The sequence below is a fragment of the Lycium ferocissimum genome, chromosome 7, assembly GCF_029784015.1.
Source record: "Lycium ferocissimum isolate CSIRO_LF1 chromosome 7, AGI_CSIRO_Lferr_CH_V1, whole genome shotgun sequence".
Classification (NCBI taxonomy): domain Eukaryota; kingdom Viridiplantae; phylum Streptophyta; class Magnoliopsida; order Solanales; family Solanaceae; genus Lycium; species Lycium ferocissimum.
Genome location: NC_081348.1, coordinates 48,359,789 through 48,383,701, shown reverse-complemented (window position 1 = coordinate 48,383,701; position 23,913 = coordinate 48,359,789). Strand labels below are relative to the sequence as shown.

At 35.5% G+C, this 23,913-nt stretch overlaps 3 protein-coding genes across 3 annotated transcripts; 1 reads left to right on the top strand and 2 right to left on the bottom strand.

Moving 5' to 3' along the window:
* The first annotated feature begins 449 nt into the window (after window positions 1-449).
* Window positions 450-7,915, top strand: LOC132065482 (N-carbamoylputrescine amidase). The gene is made up of 9 exons (XM_059458896.1): window positions 450-596; window positions 2,228-2,276; window positions 5,131-5,222; window positions 5,327-5,478; window positions 5,600-5,646; window positions 5,745-5,778; window positions 6,037-6,203; window positions 7,300-7,396; window positions 7,498-7,915. Exons 1-9 carry the CDS (start codon window positions 508-510, stop codon window positions 7,671-7,673), a joined length of 903 nt encoding a protein of 300 aa, XP_059314879.1. The 5' UTR covers window positions 450-507; the 3' UTR covers window positions 7,674-7,915.
* A 3,952-nt stretch (window positions 7,916-11,867) lies between these two features.
* On the bottom strand, window positions 11,868-13,293 carry LOC132065481 (uncharacterized). The gene has a single exon (XM_059458895.1). It carries the CDS (start codon window positions 13,051-13,053, stop codon window positions 12,076-12,078), a length of 978 nt encoding a protein of 325 aa, XP_059314878.1. The 5' UTR covers window positions 13,054-13,293; the 3' UTR covers window positions 11,868-12,075.
* A 1,651-nt stretch (window positions 13,294-14,944) lies between these two features.
* On the bottom strand, window positions 14,945-22,918 carry LOC132065480 (rho GTPase-activating protein 5). Its single transcript, XM_059458894.1, has 5 exons — window positions 21,730-22,918; window positions 18,705-18,825; window positions 18,463-18,582; window positions 16,345-16,575; window positions 14,945-15,728 (listed from the first exon to the last, which is right to left on the bottom strand). Exons 1-5 carry the CDS (start codon window positions 22,134-22,136, stop codon window positions 15,177-15,179), a joined length of 1,431 nt encoding a protein of 476 aa, XP_059314877.1. The 5' UTR covers window positions 22,137-22,918; the 3' UTR covers window positions 14,945-15,176.
* Between the last annotated feature and the right edge of the window lie 995 nt (window positions 22,919-23,913).

Sequence of the window (23,913 nt, the reverse complement as noted above, 5' to 3'; positions counted from 1 at the left end):
GCCAAAAATGAGTACAAAATAGTTACCAAACTCTAATTATTAAATTTAATCAAAACTGCAAAAATAAAAAATATTAAATGGGAACTCACACTTGGGAGGACACAATCTTGTTGTTTATGCTTTTTGCCTATTTCAAGAGTCTGGTGCAACTATTTGAGCTGCAATTTCTGTTATTTTTTCTGTCCAGTAGTTTCTTGTTACGGTTTCTGGAAATTCTGACAAAAATTTCTGGTGCTTCAGGTTGAACTTTTTTCACAGTCTTGGTTAAATTTAACATTTAGTGTTCGATAAATATTTAATTGAAGATCAAAAGTGTTCATTTTTTACAAACTTAAAAGACCAAAACTGTTCAAGTGATACTTAAGGGACCATTTCGAACCTACTAACAGAGATACGGGACTGTTTTTGTCATTTACTATTACTATTTATACACAGACAAAAAATAATAGTAGTCCCAATTATTTCACTCCCCCATAGCTCACAGTCTGTGCTTCAAAGAGTCCAAAAATGGCTGAGAAGAATCGATTGGTCACTGTTTCTGCTTTGCAGTTTGCCTGTACTGACGATGTCTCCACAAACGTCGCTACTGCCGAGAGGTTTTTTTTTTTTTCTCATTGCCCCTTTTGTGTATATGTGATTAATTTTATGCCCAATTTGGCTGATCTGTTTTCATTTCCAGTAATACAATTGGGGTTGATTGGTTGCTGGTTAGAGATATGCAGATATTAAAAATACAGAGATTAGTTATGAGGCAAAAAAATGTCTATTTTCTTTTTTTGGCAACACTTTAATTTCAATTTTCTTTATGGCATGTTTAAAACTGCAAGATTAAAGGTCATTTTGGAACATTCCACATTTTATTAGTTTAAGACCACGAGATTTAAAAGTCTTTTTTACTTTTTTAAACTTTGTACCAAGTCAAAACGAGACAAATAAATTGAAACAGAGGGAGTAGGTTAATTTCCTGTTTCATGAGTTTTTAGGCTTCTATTTTTTTTATTATAGCTTACTGAAGAAAGGGGTTGGGATTTGGCATCATTGAGCGTCTATGTAGCACCTAACGGGTCGTTTGGTAGCTGGTTAGAGTTATGCTTGTATTTGTAATACGAGGATTAGTTATGAGGGAATCTATGTATTTTTTATGTAGAGATTAGTTTTTCAGGGTTTAGTTTCATGTACTAGGTGCGTTGAATTTTATACATAGCCAAAGAATGCTACCAAGGATGGTATATTACTTATGCTGGATTCAATACGTGAATAACTTAGCTCCTAACCAACAACCCCTTAGGGTTCACAAAAAAAAGTTGAAGATTTTTGTTCTGTCCTCATTTTTCAATCGCCGGTAGAGTTGTTTAAGTTATCTAAGAGGTTAATTTCCTGAGTTTTTATTTTAGGCTTCTAGCTTTTTTGGCTCACTGAAAAAAGGGGGTTGGGATTTGGTATCATTGAGTAGCAATGTAGTAACCAAGAGTGTGGTTCAAATCCTGGGCTATTGTCTTCCCAATGTCAAATTACTGTGAAAATTTATTATTACAGTAATGTAGTGACAGAGACACTGTTGAAATGTCTCTCTAGTAGCTCTGTTTTGCTACTCATTTGGTTTTCAACAGGTAGATTGGTGTTGAAAAGTTGCACGAGAACTCCCTGTTTGTTAATTGCGTTCTACATTAATGCTATACTACGAACAATAAAATCGATCTTGTACAAAGGGGGACACACAAAAAATGTAGGAAAATATTCTACATCCGAATTCGCTTTTCAATATACTGTATTAGTTTATCACGGTCAAAAGAATGATACGTTGGAAAAGAGTGGAAGGGAAGAACGATATGGTGGCAATGATGGTGGAGGGGAAGGAAATTTAGTGGTGAAAGAACAAATAGAGGGGAGGGGTAAATGGGTTAGGGGCGCTGAGGTGGCATGTCACGTGGCATCCACCCCATCAAATATCAATGCCACTTAGGATTGGATGTCCACCTTGGAAAAACTTAACGGAGGAGGGGTATATTTGAACCAATAGTATAACGGCAGGGGTATATTTGAACCCAAAGTATAACGAAGGGTATATTTGACCCTTTTCCAATAGTACAGGGGTATATTTGGCCCTTTTCCGAAAGAAAAATCATTGAGTATCTATGTATTCTTTAGATTTGTAAAAAGGAACTACTATTTTATTTTCTTGGTGACATTTATATGTTCTGGCTCTAAGATTATCGCCTTGATGCAGATTGGTTAGAGCTGCTCATCAGAAGGGTGCAAATATCATCCTCATACAGGTAACAGATCACCTCATTTTTGGAATATCTAGCTACTACACAAGCTATATTTTTTTTGGGAAGCTTAATGCATTTGTCGAGTTACAATATTCATTTCTCTTGATGCAGAACATTTCGTCAGCTTTGTCAACTTTATTCTCGAGCTGTTTGTTTTCCCTTGAATTGTCTCATTACTTTCCTTATGTGGTAGCTTACACTGAGGCTCTTGAAAGTTATATTCAAAAGTTTTGGTGGTCCTTAATAGATTGGAGAAGCGGAGACGTTTGGCCTGTTTTATGCATTGATAGGGCGTAACTAAAATGGAATGCTAGTCTTGTTATCCATGTTAACTGACACTTGGGGTTGCTTGGCTAGTCGTCCATTGGAATTCCAGTTCTTAATCCAAGTGTCCTCAAATTTGGGAGTAGATCTATTTCCGTCAATATAATATAACTCTGAGCATATTTGAGTGCTTTTGGTCTCGGTTAACAAACTCAGTTAAATGTGATAGAATGGTAGTTGAGCTTTGTTATTTCGTCCTAAAGGCATCTTTCTTTAACGTCCTGTCAATTCAACTGCGGATAGAAAGTACATGTTCAATTGAGATTGTCAGTATCATTTCTAGGTTACAATACAACAAGCCAAATATTAAATTACTTCAACATTTTCAGCTCAGAATGGTTTTAACCAATCCAACAAAAAAGCAGCTAAATGATCTTGGCTAGTGGAGAACTGTTCTTTATTCAGGATAGTAAAAACAGTATAAAAAATGCCTAAACCCAAAAACATTAAGAGAGAGAGAACAGGATAAAGACCTATCATCAAAAAAAAAAAAAAAAAAAAAAAAACCTAAACCCAAAAACATTAAGAGAGAGAGAACAGGGACCTATTGAAAAAAGGGGAGAACAAGATAAAGAACAAACTATATATCAGACCATTATACTTATAGAATAAGCAAATGTTCAAACTTTTAAGTGAAAATAAGTATTTTTCATGAATACTACGCACGAAGCATGTTACAACCAGATGAAGAATTTTCACATAATAATATATAAGCTGAGATAAGGGAGGCAGAAAGGAAGAACCTGATAAGTGAGTCGAGAGGAGTTAGTAGAAATCAAAAGGCTTGATATTCAGAATTGAAGTTTCTTTGACCAGTTATAGTAGGATGATGATTCTCCTTATTTGTCCTGTATCTTATCCTCTTTGGGCTGTCCTGTCAACCCTTCTTTTCTCTGTGTGAATATATTTCGTATGGGTTATGTAAAAAGTAAAAACTCTGTCTCTTTCTCCACTTGATTTATGTTTCGGTTGCTTAATCTAATCATTTCCTTCTCCTGCACCCCCCAATTTTTTGCATTTAAAGCTTTATCCAGAAATAGTTTTGAAAGTTCCTGATGATTCCTAGCTCCTTCATAGCTGTTGTGTGCTTCTTGGTCCATACAATGCAAGCGTGGAAACTTCGTTTGGATGCAGAGAGAGCAAGTATAATGGCCAGGAAGGATGGAGAATAATGGCAGGTCTTTAACAGAGTGCGGGATCATTTCATAGTCTCACAACAAGTTTGTCCTGTTATTACTCGCTCTTTTCCATGGACAGATGTGAGAATTGAGGATAATTGCTGAAGTAGGGAGGTGGTTTTGGATGGAACAACCATGAGCAGAGCAGCTAACATTCCATCACATCTAATGGAGCTTGTTAACTGATAGCAAAAGCACTTTTTTGTGAACTTAAAAAAGCGACCAACGATTGCCATCAAAACTTAAGGGATTAAATGCTCAAAGTCATACTGCAAGGACGAAGATAAACTTACCTCTAAGCTTCAAGGACCATTTGAGTAAATTTTTGTAATTTCCTCTTGTCTACTTTATTGCTCATGCTAATGCGTAACAAAATAGTTAAAGAAATCTGTGCCGCTTCTGTTCCAGACTGGAGGCATCTTCTGAATATGTTTTGGTACTTGACTTGGTTCAACTTGCTTCAAACAGCCTTGAAATAGAAATGTTCATCAGGTTTAGCTGTTAGATTCAAGAGAACATGATTGGGAAGTTAGCTAAACTGAACGGAGAAGAATGTTAAAATTGGAAATATTCCGGTTCCTCCGTTAAGTAATTAGATCTTACCAAGGGTTTTTGACAGTAATCTTTCCCCTTTAAGTTGACCAAAGACTGTTTACTTCAAAGTTTCATCATAACACATTAATGAGGTTTCGAGGTTGAACAAGAGTAACGTAGTGACTGATTGAATTTGAGACCGGTTGAAGCTATGAAAGTGATTTAAACATTTGTAGTGTTGGTTACAGTATTATAAATGCAGCAGTATATACTGGTTTTCTTGAATCTTTATTTGGGGCAGTCTAGTCCTCCATTATTTAATATCATTTTCCTTTACTATAAGTATCCATGGGAGTGAGGCTAACAAAAAGATCAGGATTTATAGTCAAGGTGTTGACAATGTTATGTAGGTGTTGGTAAAAAGTTGTGTTGTATGTGAGTGTTTACCATAAGGATGAGTTGTCAGATCAATTTGAGCTGACCTATTATTTTACCAACTAATCCTTGTTTAGCTCAGCGTTTAGCAGTCGTGCTTAATCTTGATGCGCGTAAGCTAGACAATCAAATCAAACTTCGTCTCATGTATTTTCTACATACCATGACTCAAATTTTTATCTTAAAAAATTTCCAGTATCCTTTTTACATCTACATTTTTAGGAAATTGCTTCTCTTATTTTCGAGTTTCAAATGATATTTTATGGAGTCAGGGTGATGCTCTTGAAGTTCGTTGTCCTATGAACTTGTACTTTTTGAAGCTATTTGGTATTCAGGTGCCATGTCTGCAGTTTAGTTTCATTGGTACTTTCTGGTTTACATCTCAGGAGTTGTTCGAGGGCTATTACTTTTGTCAAGCACAAAAGGAGGAGTTCTTTCATCGGGCGAAACCATATCAGGGGCATCCAACCATTGTGAGGTGAGAATTCTGATTGCTTCAGGTGTCTGTAGCCGGTTCCATTAGCATAAATGTCAAGATTCCAATAACAACTGGACTTATTTTCTTTATGTGCATGTTTGTAGGATGCAGAAGCTTGCAAAGGAGTTGGGAGTAGTTATACCAGTTAGTTTCTTCGAAGAGGCGAATAATGCACATTACAATTCTGTGGCTGTTATTGATGCTGATGGCACAGATCTTGGACTTTACAGGAAGTCCCATATTCCTGATGGACCTGGTTAGTAAACTTGGAAGAACATTCCTAATTCATTGTGCTACTTGTCATTATTCTGTTAGATTTCCTTGAAGCACTGTCTTTAATACTCCTTTTTCATCCTCTTAGTTGTTTCTCTCTGCAGGTTATCAGGAAAAGTTTTACTTCAATCCTGGTGACACTGGTTTTAAGGTAAGGAGTATAGAATATTGAAGTCCTATTACGAAATTGTGATAGTGATCTTTCTCTGCTTTCCCCTTCCTCATGGACGTTATGGTGTTCGTAAACAGGTGTTCCAGACTAAATATGCAAATATTGGAGTTGGTAAGAGATATTTGTTTTTGTAGTTGTTCTTTGTGTTTCATTATGTTCTCTACCTTTGATGAACATTTGGATAAATAGGAGAATATTAAAATTTGCTGCTGTGGCAAAAACGTTAAATCTCCAAAAGTTACTTACACAGGCTTCCTTTTGTAATTTCAATTTTTTTAATAAAGAGGCCAAAGATTCCCATGTTGTAAAATACAGTAAACACAGAAGATACATTAGAGATAGTATTGACTGTTATTAAATTCTTTCCAGCAATTTGCTGGGATCAGTGGTTTCCTGAGGCTGCTCGAGCTATGGCACTTCAAGGTGCAGAAGTATTATTCTACCCTACTGCAATTGGTTCTGAACCTCAAGATGATGGACTTGATTCTCGGGATCACTGGAGGAGGGTGATGCAAGGACATGCTGGAGCTAATGTGGTAAGTTTTTTTTTTTCCTCCCCCCTTTCATTTGACTTTTTTGTTAAGAATGATAAGTCAAAAAGGAATTTCGTGTTGACATGACCGGGATAGCTTAGTGGGTTTCTTCTCCAGAACTCTAGGTCAATCGCTGACATTAGTTTTGTGCCCCATTTGGATTCATATTTTTTGTTTGATCTTTCAACATGCAGATGCACCTGTGCCGTTGTAATTAGCCATTTCTTAACCGTAACACCATTCTCAGTGTAGATTCTTCTTGATAAGGTAAAAGTATTATTGCTAGAAGGTACGAAGAAAGTACACCATATTACATCAGAAACAGACAGTCTCTACAAGTGCAACAGACTACAAATTTCGAAGAGAATCCAAAAAGTCCATATACTGGTCCATGTTCTCTAATATACTCTTGTTACACCATACAAACAGATTGAGCAGACAAAGGTTCTTGATTCTAGAAAAATGATTCTATTTATTCTCAAAGCAAAATAGTCCAGAAAATACACAAAAGAATGGTCTTTCCAGTAGACTTCTAACATTGGAGGTTCCAGTTGTTGCCTTATTGTTTTCAACGGTTAAGACCAAAACCAAACCAAGGTATTAAATACAACAGCTTAAGTTGATAGTAAATTTTAAGCCAAAAAAAAGAGAAAAGAACAAGAAGAGGAAAAACCACATCTTTAATATAAGAGGCTTTGAACAATTACTACCTAAATATGACAAGTAAAATATAGCAAAGAAATTCCTCCAACCATGCAAACTTTCTCATACAAATAATCTTCTTAAATATTGAAAAGAATGAAAGTTAATTAATGTAGGATAAGAAGTGAAACATAAAAATTTATTTATGAAAGGGAACTAAAAATTATATGCAACACATACTCCTCAAATTCATAATTATTTGCAACATGTAGAAAAATAAGTCGATTCAATTTTCTTTTCTATGGTTTTTGATTGCCAAAACATAAACCAAACTCAACAGTGTAGGTTCTCATTTGTCAAGACCAAAACCAAGAAGGTGATTTTGAAAATGCTGCTTTGGTTTGATTCATTTTTGTTCCGTCGGGTTTTAGGTGACCTTAATTTTTGTTGTGTTTAGGTACCTTTAGTAGCTTCAAACCGCATTGGGAAGGAGGTAATTGAGACGGAGCATGGGAATAGTGAGATAACATTCTACGGCTACTCTTTCATAGCAGGTAAGCCTGACAGAAAGCTATAGTTTTATATAAACGATAAACATCTATTGCCTTGTTTTTTAAGGGGCTGTGATTTGTGAATCTGGGTTAAAAATGAACAGGGCCCACCGGAGAGTTGGTAGCATCTGCTGGTGATAAAGAGGAAGCTGTTCTTGTAGCACAGTTTGATCTGGACAAAATCAAGTCTAAAAGGCATAGTTGGGGGGTGTATCGTGATCGGCGTCCTGATTTATATAAGGTTCTTTTGACATTAGATGGCAGCAATCTAGCCAAGTGATTCAAGATGGTCCGGTCCAAGTACTGCAGTTTCTCCTGCCTTTTTTTTCCCCAATCATGACAATAAAAAATGAGGACTAAAATGAGAATTTTGTATTTGACTTCTGTTGTAATGTAACTCGTTATTCTCTGTAATCTATCACATGCTACACTTTGTGTAATGAATGGCGGAATTTGCGGGAGTTCAAAATCTCGCAATCTTTTATCAGTAGCATCAATGTGCAACTTTGATAGTTTTTGTCACATTCAAGTAGTAGTGAGCATATTGATCAATGAGCAGGGGCGGAGGGAGGAAGGGCCGAGGGGGTTCATCCCAACCTCCTTCGGTGAAAAATTACACTGTTTATACATGGTTAAAATTATTTTCTATGTATATATAGTAGACGTTAAACTCCCTTTAACTTCTTTGTATGCTTACTTTTTCATATTTTGAACCCTCTTAGTGAAAATTTTGGCTCTGCCACTCTCAGTGAGACTTCGATTTGTATTCCTTTTCATTGGTGTATGTCTGTTCTGGAAGATCTCATTTTGAAAGAACCATTTCCAGATATAAAGCTTGGGATGTCAATTTCTCAATTCTGTGGCGGTCCACAAATATCTTCATCTTATCACTTTCTTGATATATTGATAGGATAGTTGCATTTTTGGGCCCCTCTATCTTGTTCTAGAGCCATCTGTTGAAGAAGGTATGTCCAATGCGCTTTACCACATCTTTATGCTTCAATTAAGATTGTCACTTTAGTTTTTGGTTTTAATCCCATTCTAACTAGTTTGTGAATTATTTCTCGTGGAATGAATGATCCTATTGCTACAGCCACTTGGAAGCACCGTGGCCACATATATGATCTGCCTAGCAGCAAGTCATCTATTGTTTTATGAAAGATTATTTCTGTGTAGGAGGAGATTGTTTTTAGTTTTCAGAGAACTTTAGTTAATTTATCCTGTCTCTGTTATAGAAATGCATTTTTTCTAGATCATATGATGCTCCATGAAGTGATTGAGAGCATCCATTGGAAGCATCTATAACTTCAGGGCTAAAGGTGCCTTTTGCTTACTAGCCCTTCGTGTCTAGAAGAGTTGGTGATTTGCAAGAATGGCCGTAAGTGGTGATCTTGAACTTTTAGCCTCACTTCGGAAAATATATAGAAAGTGACTTTTGTTGCAATTGGACATAAGTTGTGAGCATAAATCAGTGTTGCTTATATGCAGGAGTTCGGGATATTTTAATGCAGTGAATCTGCTCAATTGGCCCCAAGTTCGACCTCACATGCAAAAATTGTCTGTGTTTCTCAACTGTTCACAGGTCAATACAACTGAAACTCCTATCTAATAGGAAACATGTTACACTAATTTCTCACTTGTAACTTCTTGATATGTCCGGAACTCTAATCTCATAGGCAAAACTAATTTATGTGCACATTAAAATTGAAAAACTTATGTCGGATCAGCAACATAGACAATTTTGAAAGATTTTGTTAAGGAGGACCAAAAACAGAAAACCGCCCCTTTCTGTAATTTGTTGAAAGGAATCTCCTCTCAGTCAAACAAATATTTTACTGGGAGCCATTGTTGTGTAACAATTCCTCTTTTGTGGTTGCCCTTCTAGTGATGATTCTCTTCTCTTTGGTTCTGTGTAGTGTTATCTTTTCTCATCCAAAAAATACCAAAAACCAATCTTTGCTTGAAAAGGACATCATGATTGTCAAGTATCTTATCAGAGGGAAAGTGTTCTGTTTGTTATACTGATTTGAGTGTGTTTGAGACTGGAAATGTAATGACGCTTCTTCATTTTTACATTATGATAGTGAGATAAACTGATTTTTTTTGTTTGGTCAACTCACGTGGGGCTATTTTCAAAATAATGTCTCTTCTCTTTATCCTAAGGACATAAGTAGATTTGAGGATGTCTAATTAGTGATCCAGACTGTTACATGTCTCTATAGAAATTAGAATATAGGTGGCTTCTTCTTTAGGTCATATTCATATGCTTTCGGTTGGAAAAAAGTTGGGTGACAGATATTTTGCAATCCATTATTATCTAAACATAGGATGAATGTGTCCCTTGAGCTACCTCTCTTCCTGTCTCACATAAACCCCCCCCCCCCCCAGCCCTCTCCCCCACACACACCCCTCCCTATGCACATTTTCTCTTAATTCAAGTTCTACCCGCTGATGGTTTAAAAGATATTTATGAAATCAAGTCACTTAAAAGGTATCTATATGTGATTCTTTATAATGGACTATAACAAGCTCACTAAGAAGAGTTACCTGTCGTTGTACGTCAATTAAGTTAGGTGGTATAAAAGATTTATATTATAAACTATAAAAGCACAAGTAGTTAGGCAGATGAGAAGAAGTCACTTAGTACTTTTTATCAAGACAATTCACTTTTGGCCAATTTGTGTATATCTCGGCGATTTTACAAGGTACCTATTACTTCTCACCAACACGGTACTGCAGTATTGATCATTAGGTCTTTTGAAACTTTATCATCGGATCATTAGATGACCCTGCCCTTCAATAGGGCTGGGCATATTTCGGTTCAAACAGAAAAAACCGACTGAACCGAACTTTTTTTAATTTCGGTTTTAGTTTTTTGATGTGTTCGGTTCAGTTTGGTTTTAATTTATAGGATTTCAACAATTCCGTTCGGTTTTCGGTTTATGCAAATTTTAATTTGGTTAAACCGAAAAACCGAATTTTAAGTAATCCATATTTTTCATGAAACGTATATACATAACAATTACTAATATATTGGGTTCATTTCTGCCCATGAGTAATAAACTAATAACAATGAGACATATATCATTTAACATTTGTTAACTACTGGTCAAAGAACATGTAATAACAATGAGCCATATATCATTAACATATAAGATTGCACTAGTAGCAATTTCTTCCTCTGCCATTTCCCATGACCCAGACCATCCCATTACCTGTAGCTAGTTTCTTACTGTAATCTCACTTGTAGGCAGTAGCGCTAGTTGCTTTCTCTGTTTGTACTGTTTCCTGTGAGCTTACCATCCCATTACCTGTAGCTAGTTTTAGCTTATGTTTGTTAAAAATTGCTAGAAATTGTCCAAACTCCTACTTGTAGCTGTGGGAAAGTTTCCATATCTAAACCGAAGAAATCGAACTGAATAAATCGAACCGAAATTGCAAAAACCGAATTGAACCGAAGTTATTTTAGTTCGGTTTCGGTTTCCATTTTTTACAAACCGAAAACCAAAAAACCGAACCGACTTTGTGAATCCGAACCGAACCGACCAAACGCCCAGCCCTACCCATCAAGGTTTAGATAAATGAGAAGAAAACACTTAGTGTATTTTTGTCTCCATTAAAAATTGAACCTAAGAACTCTTGATACTTTTTCCACTTCATTAACTATTAGGTCACATCTTTGGGTGCTAGGACCTAGACTTCTTTACCATTAGTATTATTGGTAATCTTGGAAAATATAGTAAGTTACCTCCTATAACAAGTTAAGCTACATCAATAATGTAAAAATATTTTCGCACGTGTATATGACTTAAAAACTTTAAAAAAAAATAAAAAAAAATTTGGTAACAGATCCCATTTCATTTTTTTGCGTGGATTGACCTTCTTTCGGGGTGGTCTTTAATTTTTGGCCCTCAAATTGTTAATTTTAATTTTTGCGCCCGAAAAAAGTAATAAAAATCTACAAGGTTACGGGTTCGAACCCCAACTAAAAAAAAAAAAAAAAAAAAAAAAATCGCAAGGCGGGGCTTTTGCCTAAAGTCACTTTTTTTTTTTTATACGTAAGCAAACTTTGCCTTAAAGCATAACTAAAAGTCTGCCGTCTCGGGCATAGGTTTTATATAACTTCACCTGAATAGGTATAGGTTCATAGAAACTCGGGATATACTCGGCCACCTTTTTAAGCCAAGGCAAAAATCAAAGACCAGCGAAGTGAGGGGCCAAAACTAAAGACCAGTCCTTATGAAGGGTAATCGTGCAAATTGCCTGTTGGATTTTTCTAGGTCTAGTGGACCAAAATACTACGTTTATACCACCTGAAAAAATTAACAATCAATTTGGTTTCCTTCAGATGAATTGATTATTGTTATGAACTTTGCTCTCGCTTTTTTCCAAGACCAACTCTTCAACTCTCTTGGTGCCCTTTTCTTAAGCAAATGGACATAAAAAAATATCTAATGTAAAAGACATCCAAATATGGAATTAAAAAATTCTGTTGGGCAATTTCTCTTTATTTGCAGATTTTGCTGAGAAAAGAAAAAAAAAACAGAGGTTTCCTGCAGGTTTCCTGCCACTTTGGAACATAGAAAGACTCAACAAAAAAGAAAAGGAAAAAAAAAAAAAAAAAAAAAGAGAAGAAAATTAACTATGAAGCAAAAACAGCATGTGTTAATGATCTTCAACTCCTATACATGCTTTGTGTCATGATTATCATCATTTCCTTCTTCAACATTCTGTTCATCATCATCATCATCATCATAAACTTCGTCTTCATCATCTTCATCTTCATCTTCGTCTACAATCTCATCATCTGATTGAATAACATGCATCATCAAACGTCCATCTTCTCTGCATGCATGCAAGAATTCCTGAGTGGGAATTCGAATTTCTTTAAGAATAAACCTTCCATCTTCCCTAAATGATTTGAAGCAAACCCATGGCTTCCCACTTCTCCCTATGCAAGAAATGGGAGGCGGAAATGACAACCCCTTTTTCGTTCTTGATCTCTTCAAATTATAATCTTGATTGAAAATCACTCGATTCTCTAGCCTGCAGGGAATGCGCGTTCTACTCAACTTTTCTTGTTCTCGTTCTTCTTGTTGTTGTTGATGATGAAGATCTTCGTTGCTCAAATCGTTCATTAGGTCCTCAATGTCATCAGAGCTCTCGAATCCGAGTCCTTCTGTGCACATCGATAGGCTGTCCGATGTTCTTGATGAAAAACTATCACTATGTCTGTCCTGTTTATTCTTGTGGCTAACAGTTGGAGAGTAACTTGAAATAGGGCTCTTGTTTCTTTCATACTTGTCCTTATTATTGTCTAGCCCTTCAATTTCAGATTGGTGAATTGCATCAAGGAAAAATGACGACGAAGAAGAAGAAAATGATGATGAAACAGATGATGAAGACAGAGGGAGGCAAGAAGAAAATGAAGATGAACCAGATGAGGAGGAGGAAGAGGAAGAGGACGAGGACAAGGACGAGGATACAGAGTTGTTTTCTTTGAAATGTAATTCGCCGAAAATCTCAGTAAAGGAGGAGTCATCTATATTTTTGAAAGATTTAGACTGATTCCATGAGGAGGAAATGGATTCAATGAGTGATGGATTTTCAGGCAATGGTTTCTCAAATATATGTTGTAAACTTTTACAGGCAGCAGTCATTGTGTTCTAATTTTTTGTACCTTTTTTTTCTCTTTTGTTGGTTGGCACAAGACCAACAAATGAATTGAAAAATACTAGTGAAGTTTTAGAACTTGTATAGAAGGGAAATTAAAAGGTTGCACAAGATGGGAATGAAAATCTTGGTGATGAAGTCTAAGAAGAGAGAAAATTGCTGTTTTGTAGGAGTCCCTCTCTCAACTTTAGAGGATGGGTGGTTATAAATGTTCTATTTATTTGGTGGTCTCAATTTTATATGTCAAAAAACTGTAAAAATCTCCCTTTTTTCTCTTTCTTTTTTCTCTCTCCTTATCGTTTATTAGTAGCCATTGATATAAATACATATAACAAATTATTCAACTACTTTTTACGCGTTTGGAATATACTGCAATATACTGCAAGTCCAACAGGACTACAGACTGTGAATGATAAACTTAGGGTGTGTTTGGTATGAAGGAAAGAATTTTCACGGAAAGTAAGTGATTTTTTTATTTATTTGTTGGTGTACAGTAAGTAAGTAGAAAACATTTTCCCAAAAGTATGAGTGTATAATCTTGGAAAACATTGGGGGTGGCGGTGGGGTAGAGGTGGTGGTGAGGGCGGGTGTGTTGGATGGTGGGAAGATACCATTAGTGTGGAACGTTACCTATGAAATTTGTATTTCTTATTTTCTTGGGGAAGTTAATTTACTCATTTTTAAGCAACTTGTTTTTTCTAAAGAAAAAAATTTCAGAAAATTTGGTCAATCAAATATTGAAAATTTTGAAAGACATTTTCCAGACCTCCATACAAGGACACACCAAGGGTGTGATCTAGAGGCAATAAAGCGGGTGCAAATCTTAGAGGGTTAAGATCATTTCTTTTCATCTGTCTAAGCTTTCTTTGGGTCAGAGTTACACAGTACTTACGCTAGTAGGAGGTATCAAGTACGTGGTAGAGTAGTCGAGATGCATACAAACTGAATCCGACGCCATTATTATCATTAAAGAAAATTACTACACATGTGTTGGTGGGAGCTTGAGAGGTAGCAAGTAGCCCATAGAAGTGTACGCAAGCCGGCTCGAGAGCTACTATTATCATTAAAAAGTCAACTACTATAACAACTACGCCTGAATCTCAAGTAAGTTTGGGATTGGTTCTATAAATTTTCACTGTCTATTTCGCTCCATTTAAGTATGTCTCGGTTCCATATTGTTATTATAATTTTTCCATCCGAAAGTTCTCTAAATTTTCTATAATCCCTGACAAAAAAGAAAAGACTCAATAATTGTTGGACCTAAAGTAAACGCACTTATTTATTTGTTTATAAGGTGTCTATGAGAAAAATCTAGTGGTTGGATCCAAAGCCACTTACATAAATGAGGACAGCACTAAAAAGTCTCCAGGACCTCAGCAACTTCTTGTATTTTTTCATCTCATCATGCAATTTGAAGTAGTGTTCCATAAGTATCTTTTGATGTGATTGTTGAAAGGTTATACACCAATAACTAACACATCCAGAGTTTGATTTCTCATTTGATTGTCAAAATTGCTGGATTTTGTCAATTTTCAGATACACCCTAAACTAGTATATATTTCACATCTAAAATGGTATACTAATGTCTGTAGTTTTCAACTAGCAGATTATATTCCCAGCGGATCCAATGACTAGCCACTACACTGGAGTTTATTGCACAAAAATACTGGTCCCAACCAAAAATTTGACTTTTTCTTAGTTAAGGGTGTTTTCGTCGATCAGTCTTTGCTAATTATGAGAATGTTATAGCATCCGAATATGAGAAATTTTATCTTGATTGTGGTCCTGAAGCATCAGCATTTCTAACATATATACCAAATACGACTCATCACAAGAAAAGTAAAAGCATTGATCCTCCGCGGAGATTAGGCAATGAGGTACAAGGAAATAGACATCACACATCCACATTGTGCAAGTGCAGATCAAGTCATATTCGCGTTTCTAGTATTCAGAAAGATAGACAGTATAATGTACACATCAAACCGTAACCAGTTAAACAAACCACCCACAGTACACTAAATCACATACATGAAGTGTTAGGATTCACATTTTCACAACCAAACAGAAACTGTTACCATCTTAGTCAGCATCGAAAGCTTTTCAATCCACTTCACCGCCAAGCTTCTGTCCGCTCTGTCATTGAATTTATACGGCTCAAGTTGCTTATTCCTTTTGATTTATTGTCAATTGGCTCTAAATCAATTTTCAGAACATCCTTAGTCTGATTAGAATCGCTTGATTGGCCTATCCTTTGGGTGTCCTCTTCAAGATTTGGAGTTTTTGTCACAAAGGCTTCTCTTGCCTTGATATTAATAACATGAATAGGAGTTTCACAAGCATCGGATTCCTCTGAAGAAGTTGTATAACTAAGATATTCATCATCAGTGATGTTATCTACTCGATTAGATGATTCAGAAACACTGGCTGAATCAGGTTCGTCTACAGTGTACGCCTGCTCAGTTGGTTCATTTGATTCATTGGAGTTCTCCAAAGAGAATAGTGGTGGACTTTGACGACCATTCTCATCAGGCCGGTCTAGGTTAGAGACAGAATTTGGTTCAACAAGGGAATCTTCTCTTTCTGTTAAGGTCTTTTCGATGAGTGTCCTCAAGAAATTCATTACTTGGACAGCATACATCAGTGCAGTCAATGGATCTGCCATCTGCAAGGAACAGTTTAATGGCTCAGAGGGTTAATTGACTGATTTAAAAAAGAAAAGAAGAAATAAGAATAGCAATTAGCTCTAAAAGATTGTGGTATTTTTCTTTCTTTTTCTTCCAAAAGCTATGGAGTAGATTCACATGAAAGATTGTGCGCCAGTTTAAAGAAATAACTATCGAAAACCATACACCTGACCTTCCAAATTTCAAGTCATTCTTTTGCATTTTGTTATAAAATCTTAGCTTAGAAGGCAAAAATTGCCCCATGGATGTTTTACGCGGAGTACTGAGGAGAGAACCCCCTCCTCCCCTTGTTAGTTACTCCCTCCGTCCCAATTTATATGGCACAATTTCCTTTTTAGTCTGTCCCAGAAACAACTTAACTTTAAAATTATCATAAATGTCTAAGGTTTGTTTTAGACCACAAATTTCAAAAGTCTTACTTTCTTTCTTAAACTTTGTGTCTAGTCCAACGGTGCACATAAATTGGTAAGGAGGGAGTATAATTTTGCTATTTTTTTTTCTTTTTCGGGATGGGGGTAGATGTTAAGGTATTTACTAAATGTTCCACTACCAAGAGAAAATGCCAACAATGTGTCTGCGAGACAAATAGCCCACCTGTGTCATGTTAGGAGCAAACACCATTGCGATATTGCGCGAATTCATCTTGTTGAGGTGTTCCTCCTGGACAACATCAGCCATGAGATTGATAGCCCAGTCCAGCAGAGCAGCTTCTGTCGGTGGCAGAAGTCTCACGAGCGCAGTACAGTCCTCTTCTGATTGGGCTTGCATGACCTGCTCGGGAGAAAGAGTGTCCAACACCCCACTTGGGAGTTCCCTGAACCAAGCCTGTTAAGTTACATGAAGTCAGATCAAGAATAAATATAGGGCCTTTTTCATTTTGGCCCGTTGGCCCAAATTAATTACGGGCGCTAGCCAAAATATACAAAACCTATACGTTGATTATGTATATTATAGGTATTTTTATATTTAATATACAAAACATAAACATTTACTGGCAATTATGTTTTAGAGCAGTCCAAATATGTAATTATCCCATAAATATACCAAGAAAAGAGAAAGGCCGTCCCTTGTTTCTTCTTGCCTCAACAGCAGAAACATCTAAAGTGTGGCAATGATGACATGATCACTCTTAACGCCATAGAAACCATGACACGTAAATGCTACATTTACAGCAGAACGTCACAGGACATTTCCTCACAAAATTACCAAGGACATAAAATGAAGTTGTTTTAATTAGGTGCATATTAAGAATTACAAGCGTCTAAAAGTTTGCCTTCACTAATCCATCACATGATCTAGCAGCCAATGAGGTAAAATCTAAAAAGCAAATAAAAACTAAGTTTTTTCCTTTTTTTTTTAATAAGGGGAAAAAAAGAATGGCATTTTTATAAATTGTCACCTATAAACTTTTTTTGAAATGGAATTGTCACCTATCCACTTTGGCCTCCATATTTCCTTTTCAGTAAATAATTTATTTTATAGAACTCCAAAATATGATCCCAGATTATCTTTTTGTCTTCCACCAGCTTGCCAGCGCTTTCAAGGTTATCAATATTATTGAACCTCTTGTGAGCATTGCAATTTTGTGGAAAGGCTAAGTTGTGTCAATCTTAATCAACACGAGTCTTCAAAATAGAAATCTAAATCTCTATATGTTCATCAATTCTAGGATATGATCAAAAGTCGATGCCTTGAGTTACCAAGAACTCTGAAAACATGCGAAGAGTAGGCTGATTATTTCCACTTTTCTTATTATCAACACTGCTTTAGCAAGGAGGACGGTTACAACACTTCTATTGCTTGCTCGTGTTCAAACCCTTTTAAACTCCAAAAGAAACAAAAATATGGTGATAGCTTAGGTGGCAGCTAAAATAACCAAATGCCACCTGTATAGTACCACCCACGAGTGCCCTGTGCACCCAATATTTATAGCACTTAAGTTAAGATAACCAACTTCATATTGACTATATCTCCCAGTACAAATAGCTCACAACCATTCTATTTCAAACAATCCACAATGGTTAGAAGCATGAGTGTGCAAACCCCCCCCCCCCCCCCCCCAAAGTACAAATTGTCTACGTGCCTTCGTTTCAGAGCGGGGGCACGAATTATTTAACAAATAAAAGCCACGTAAGGATCATCATTAATTTGCCAGGCGCAGAAGTGCATTATAGGCAGCAAGAAGTATACATTTATACTAGTCCCAACTATGATCAGCAGCATAATTTTGAGCAAGGTATCATATTACTCCCTTTGTCCCAATTTATGTGACTCTTTCCTTTCCCAAATAGAATGACACTTTTCTATATATTTAGTAACAATATAATTTTAACCTTTCAATTTTACCTTTAATGAGATGATTTATAGCCACACAAATATCTATGGCTTATTTCAGACCACAAGTTTTAATAGTCTTCCTTTCATTCTTAAACTCTATGCCCAATCAAACCCCTTCACATAAATTGAGACGGAGAGTATATGCTAAAAAAATGGAAGTATTTCTTTTAATCATGAATTTGCGATTTGTAGCACATAGCAGGTTTTCCAAAGCACCAGTAGGCGCGCGCGTGTGTGTGTTCACACGCACACATGTGCACGAGTGAACTGCATGTATATACATTAATGCCTATATCAACATTTTTTCTGTGCATGCACAAAGGACGAAATAATCTCAGATAAGATTACTCAAAGAGTGTTGTTGAAGAGGCATACCTTAATGAGGCCTGCCAGACAATGTATATCAATGCCATCCGGAACTATTCCCTGGTTTAATTGCTCCCTAACAAGCTCCTCCTCGCTGTTTTCAGCATTTATTCTGAAAATCCCTTCTGCCTGCTCACATAATAAAAACAACTCGCATATGATAATGAACATTTATTAAGTGATAGCACTAATAATATTGTTAATGCAAGATTTTGAATATTAGAAGGAACGAGACAACACACGGCATGTACCTGTAGACCCCCTTGAGCATTCAAACGCCTTTGCATTAGAAGTAAAATAGTTGGGACACTGTTCCCACGGGAGTCGAATGACAATTGCATGGACTCCGTTGACACTCCAAATACAGTGGTACTACAGACAGAATATCAAAATCAATACCACAGCAAGAGTTTAAAATCTATATGACGTATAATAGTAGTGATGTCATACCATTTTTTCCTAATAATTTTCTATCCTTAAAAAGTCCAAGCAACTCGTGTACCAGAAAAATGCAATTGTAGCAGTTTCTTTTTGATGAAGTTTTTTTAACAAAAATAAAAAATAAAAAAAAATTGATGAAGATAGCAGTTTCTTTTCATGAAGACGCTTTCAAGACCTCTAATACAGATTAACATTATTAACATTCAATATGTTCCTTCTAATAGTCCTTATAAGAAAAGAAAAAACTTTTTTCTAGTCATCCCACAGACTAATACTTGAACGTTTACATAATCTAGAGATACATTAAGCTGCTTGGTTTGCATATAACTTGCTCCGTAATCTTATAATGCAAAACCCACAGAGATAATCTCTTTTCCATATTTCGTTGCTAATTGTCTTTACTTTCTTTTCTACTGGATGAACCACTTATATGGCTGATTGACTAGGACTCCACCTTTATTCTCAAAAAAGAAGATTCACAGTGAAGAGTACATTATTAACTGTTATCTGAGGTTAAATATAGAGTTCGAAATATGGTCAAGAACTGAGAAATTAACTTACAAGGAGCCAGTTCACTAACTTGTTTAAAGGTTACAGTTAAGAGTCAAAATACAACAAAGACATAGTATATCATCTACTTGTATTTGACAGATGAATTTCATCCATAACAATATTTACCACATTGAATGTCTATTCTCGTAACAAGGGACGCTTTGAAGATTACAATAACGGTCACACACAGAAACTTGCTGTAAGTAGTTCCATGAAAAAGATAAACTTAGAGATTCAATTAATAAAAAGGATGAATTGTCATCTCCTTCATCTTTCACCACAATCTCTATTAACTATATTAGGTTCACAAAGCCAACAAAAGAAGTGTAAATGTAAGAACTCTCTCTTAAAATGGATCCTAGGATGTCTCCGATGGGATGGAATGGTGGTTGAGGCACAGAAGTGATAACCTGGCGTTATTAGGTTTGAATCTAAACTACGAAACTTGGTGCGAGTCTATCTTCTCCAACTTTAGCGGGGAGAATTACCTTAGCAAACTGTGGTTGTGGACTTAACAGGCTACTAGTGAATTAGTCAAGGTGCAGACAAGTCCCCCCCCCCCCCCCCACACCACCAATACCACTGATGTATAAAATAAAAAAATAAAAAAAAGGATCCTTGGATTTGATTCCCAAGCGTAATATCCCGATAAATCTTTCCCACAAATTCTATACAATGAGAATAACTGCAAACAATTAAATTTCTATTGCTAATAGGGAATTACATACCACATTTTTCCACTGCCAAGCCATTATTAATAGGAGGAGGAACTTAGTAGAGCAACAGTGGTAGGAGGACAACTTACAAGGGAAAAATAAAGCAAGAGGGCTGATCGTGAGTTTCTACACAGATGTACACAAAAGAGGTAAATTGGAGGTCAATCTTGGAGGAATAGACTTCAGTCAAGTAGGGAAGAGATGAAAGATTGATTGGAAAGGGAGTCCGCACAGGAAGAAGCGTGGGGAGCAGTCTACAATTGTGTTAGTAACGAGGCACAGGGACCGGATGGATTTACAATGGTGTTTATCTAGCAATGACGGTGAAGGACAACATAACAGAAATAATTCATTCCTTATTCAACAAAAAAAGAATTTCATAAAAAGGGAATATTCAAAGGAAAAAAAAAAAAAAACATATGTTAGACGGTGCTATGTGTAAGAGATCTAGGAAAGGTGTGGACCATCTGCTATTACATTGTCAAGTGGCAAATCAACTATGGTGGAATGTGCTCAACCTGTTCAGCATACAGTGATCATCGCAGCCACTAAAGGCATGCTACTAAGTTGCATATATAAGCAAGAGAAAGAAGAAGTAGAGCATGGTAAATAGCTTCATTAGCACAACTGCAGACCATTTGGAGAGAAAAGAATCGGATGGTTTTGAGGAAAATTCTTTTGCCGCGTATTGGTGCATGTTTGTTCGTTTTTGCAACTTTTTGGAGCACCAACGAGGTGTCAATAGCACAGAGGACTGGCTGCTATTCATGAAGAACCATATATTCTTAAGGTTCTCTACCTTTTAAGTTATCACTTGCATTATGGGTTTCACATTGCTTTACTATATTGACATAAAAAGTAGCCTTTAAGATAAGGTTTGAATGACGTATCAAATGGTATCTACCTGAATGGAAAAATCAAAATGAACTCAAAAGTCAAAACCATCTAGTAATAATTAGGCGACTTCTTCAATCTCTCTTGATTAGTAATAAGTAGTCCCTAATAAACTGAATACCATTTACAGAAGCAGTTTAGTTAAGATCCTAAATGACTACACAAACTCCATAATTGAGGTTGAAATTTTCTATCAAGCCTAAACAGAATTCTACAACTCAATGTTATGAGACAGCAGAAAACACAAACTATCTGCTTATAACTTTAACCACAAACCTAAGCCACCAAAACTTCACAACGTCAATCAAAGTAGGAAACAAATAGCATAAGAGGAAAGCATTTCATTCCACATTTGCAAATGATAAATTTCTAAATTCAGTCAGCACAAAAGATATCAACATTACAATACCAGCGACAAGAAAAAACACAAAACAAAACAAAACAAAAAAATCAAAAAATTGTGAATAACTTCATCAGAATTTTGAATGTTAAAACTCATCAACAATCAAAAAGTTAACAATAGTAAAGCATTTCATTCCACATTTCCAAAATAATGAATTACTAAATCCAGTCAGCACAAAGTATATCAACATTACAATACCACCAACAAGAAAAAACACAAAAAAATTCAAAATCTTGTAACTAACTTCATCAAAAAAAACTAACAATGTACCTTGCACTGGGTGCCCTTGTGGAAACTTCAGGTTCAAATTCAACGGGTAATCCCAAAAATCCATTAAACCTATCAAAGGTAACATGTGCAACGTGGCGCACATTAGTTGGCCATCCAATTTCCATACCCCTACCACCACACAAATCTCCTCCTCCTTCCTTATTTTTACAAGCTAACCAAAAACTCTTCCTAAACAATGTAACCAAAAGTGCTAATAATGACAAATGATCTCTTTCTTTATCTCTCCCTTTTTCCCTTTCTTCTTCTCCTATTTCTTCCTCACTATCACCACCACAAACAGCAATTTCAGAACCACTAATTTCTTCTATAAAAATTGTGCCATTGTGTGTAGGTGTAGTTATTGAAGGAGAAGAAGATGAAGGAGAGGAATGAAGAACCTCTGTCATGGTTTTAGTATAAAAATGTATCAAGAATCCAATAAAAAATTGATTTTTTTCAGATTCTTGAATTGAAATTGCAAGAATAACCAAACCCCAGCAAAGACCAATTCAACAAAATGGGGTAAATGGGGTGAACATGGATAGAAAAATGTACCAAGAATCCACTAAAAATTTAATTTTTTTTCAGATTCTTGAATTGAAATTGCAAGAATAACCAAACCCCAGTAAAGACTAATTCAACAAAATGGAGGAAATGGGGTAAAGATGGAAATTTTTCCCTTAACAAAGAGTTTTAAAATGTACCAAGAATCCAATAAAAAAATGATTTTTTTTTTATTGGATTCTTGGATTGAAATTACAAGAATAACCAAAATCCAGTAAAGACTAATTCAAGAAAATGATGGAAATGGGGTTAAAGATTGAAATTTTTTTCCAAGTTAAGAGATGTGGGACGTGAGAATCATGATGTTTTCATATTGTTTATTGTTTTATGAAATGGCCTTTTTAATGGCGCGTTGAAGAAGCAACAAAGACAGAGTCTTTTTAACACTAAACTGATAGGAAATGCTTTGCTGTGAAGTTGGATTTGAAGGTTATTTGTTTATATTTTTTTTAATAATTTTGGTTTCTTGATTTTGGTTAGTGGGTGAGGGGTTCTTGAATCTGAATCAGTACAGTTTTTTGTTGGAGATGAGGAAGAGAGGGGTATTTTGGGAATTTTATTTTGCTTTTAAGAAATGTTATTTATGGTGTCATCTTTGAGTGCCAATGGGTTGTTGCCAAATAAGCTTTAGGCTCATTTAAGAGTTTTTGAGGAGAATAAAGATGATAGAGTAAACAAAAAACATGACTTTAAAGAGCATTGAATTGAAGAAAAGGAAATATTAATAACCAATATTTTAAAGAGCATTGAAGGAAAACAAATGTTAATCACACTCAATGTCCTCGTCAAAATACATTAGTTTATCATAGTTTAAGTGTTAAATTGAGGAGAGTCTAATTAATCATGATAACAACAACTATAATTACGCTTCAGCCCTAACAAGTTGAAAAACTAATCTTTTATCATTATTATACTAGATAAAATAAAATTAAAAATAAGATTTATAATAGAAGTTCTCTAATAAGTCTAATACATATCTTAATTAATAGGTATCGCCTATATAGATTTGTTTCTTTTATTGTGTAACATATTTAAGTAAGTCTACATCGACATCAAGAATTTATGGGTCTTTCGAGACAACTTCCTTCTGTATTTGATTTTAGATCAATCTTGTCCCCTTTTAATTCCTTCACTTACTATAGTTTCACACTATGGACCGTGCATCTGTAGGTCGATGCAAGACAGTCCAAACCATTCCATGCGACCTTTTCATATTTTATTTTTAGCGGCGGGTTCTTGAATCTGAATCAATATAGTTTTCTGTTGGAGATGAGGAAGAGATAGTGGAGAGGGAGAGAGGGGTATTTTGGGAATTTTATTTTACTTTTAAGAAGGGTTATTTATGGTGTCATCTTTGAGTGACCAATGGGTTCTTGCCAAATAAGCTTCTTTTTTTTTTTTTTGCTCATTTAAGAGTTTTTGAGGATAATATAAAGATGATAGAGTAAACAAAAAACAATACTTTAAAGAGCATTGAAGAAAAAGAAATATTAATAACCAATACTTTAAATAGCATTCAAGAAAAGAGACATTAACAACCAATACTTGAGCATTGAAGAAAAAGAAATATTAATAACCAATACTTTAAAGAGCATTAAAGGAAAAGAAATATTAATCACA

What these genes read in the sequence shown, in the direction of transcription:
- LOC132065480 (XM_059458894.1), bottom strand. Translation starts at nt 22,136, where the DNA reads ATGACAGAGGTTCTTCATTCCTCTCCTTCATCTTCTTCTCCTTCAATA. An exon ending in GTCTGGCAGGCCTCATTAAG is followed by an intron (nt 16,576 to 18,462) that starts GTATGCCTCTTC and finishes GTAACTTAACAG; the next exon opens with GCTTGGTTCAGGGAACTCCC. An exon ending in TTGCTCCTAACATGACACAG is followed by an intron (nt 15,729 to 16,344) that starts GTGGGCTATTTG and finishes TGTTCCTTGCAG; the next exon opens with ATGGCAGATCCATTGACTGC.
- LOC132065482 (XM_059458896.1), top strand. Translation starts at nt 508, where the DNA reads ATGGCTGAGAAGAATCGATTGGTCACTGTTTCTGCTTTGCAGTTTGCC. An exon ending in GGGCATCCAACCATTGTGAG is followed by an intron (nt 5,223 to 5,326) that starts GTGAGAATTCTG and finishes GCATGTTTGTAG; the next exon opens with GATGCAGAAGCTTGCAAAGG. An exon ending in GACATGCTGGAGCTAATGTG is followed by an intron (nt 6,204 to 7,299) that starts GTAAGTTTTTTT and finishes TGTTGTGTTTAG; the next exon opens with GTACCTTTAGTAGCTTCAAA.
- LOC132065481 (XM_059458895.1), bottom strand. Translation starts at nt 13,053, where the DNA reads ATGACTGCTGCCTGTAAAAGTTTACAACATATATTTGAGAAACCATTG.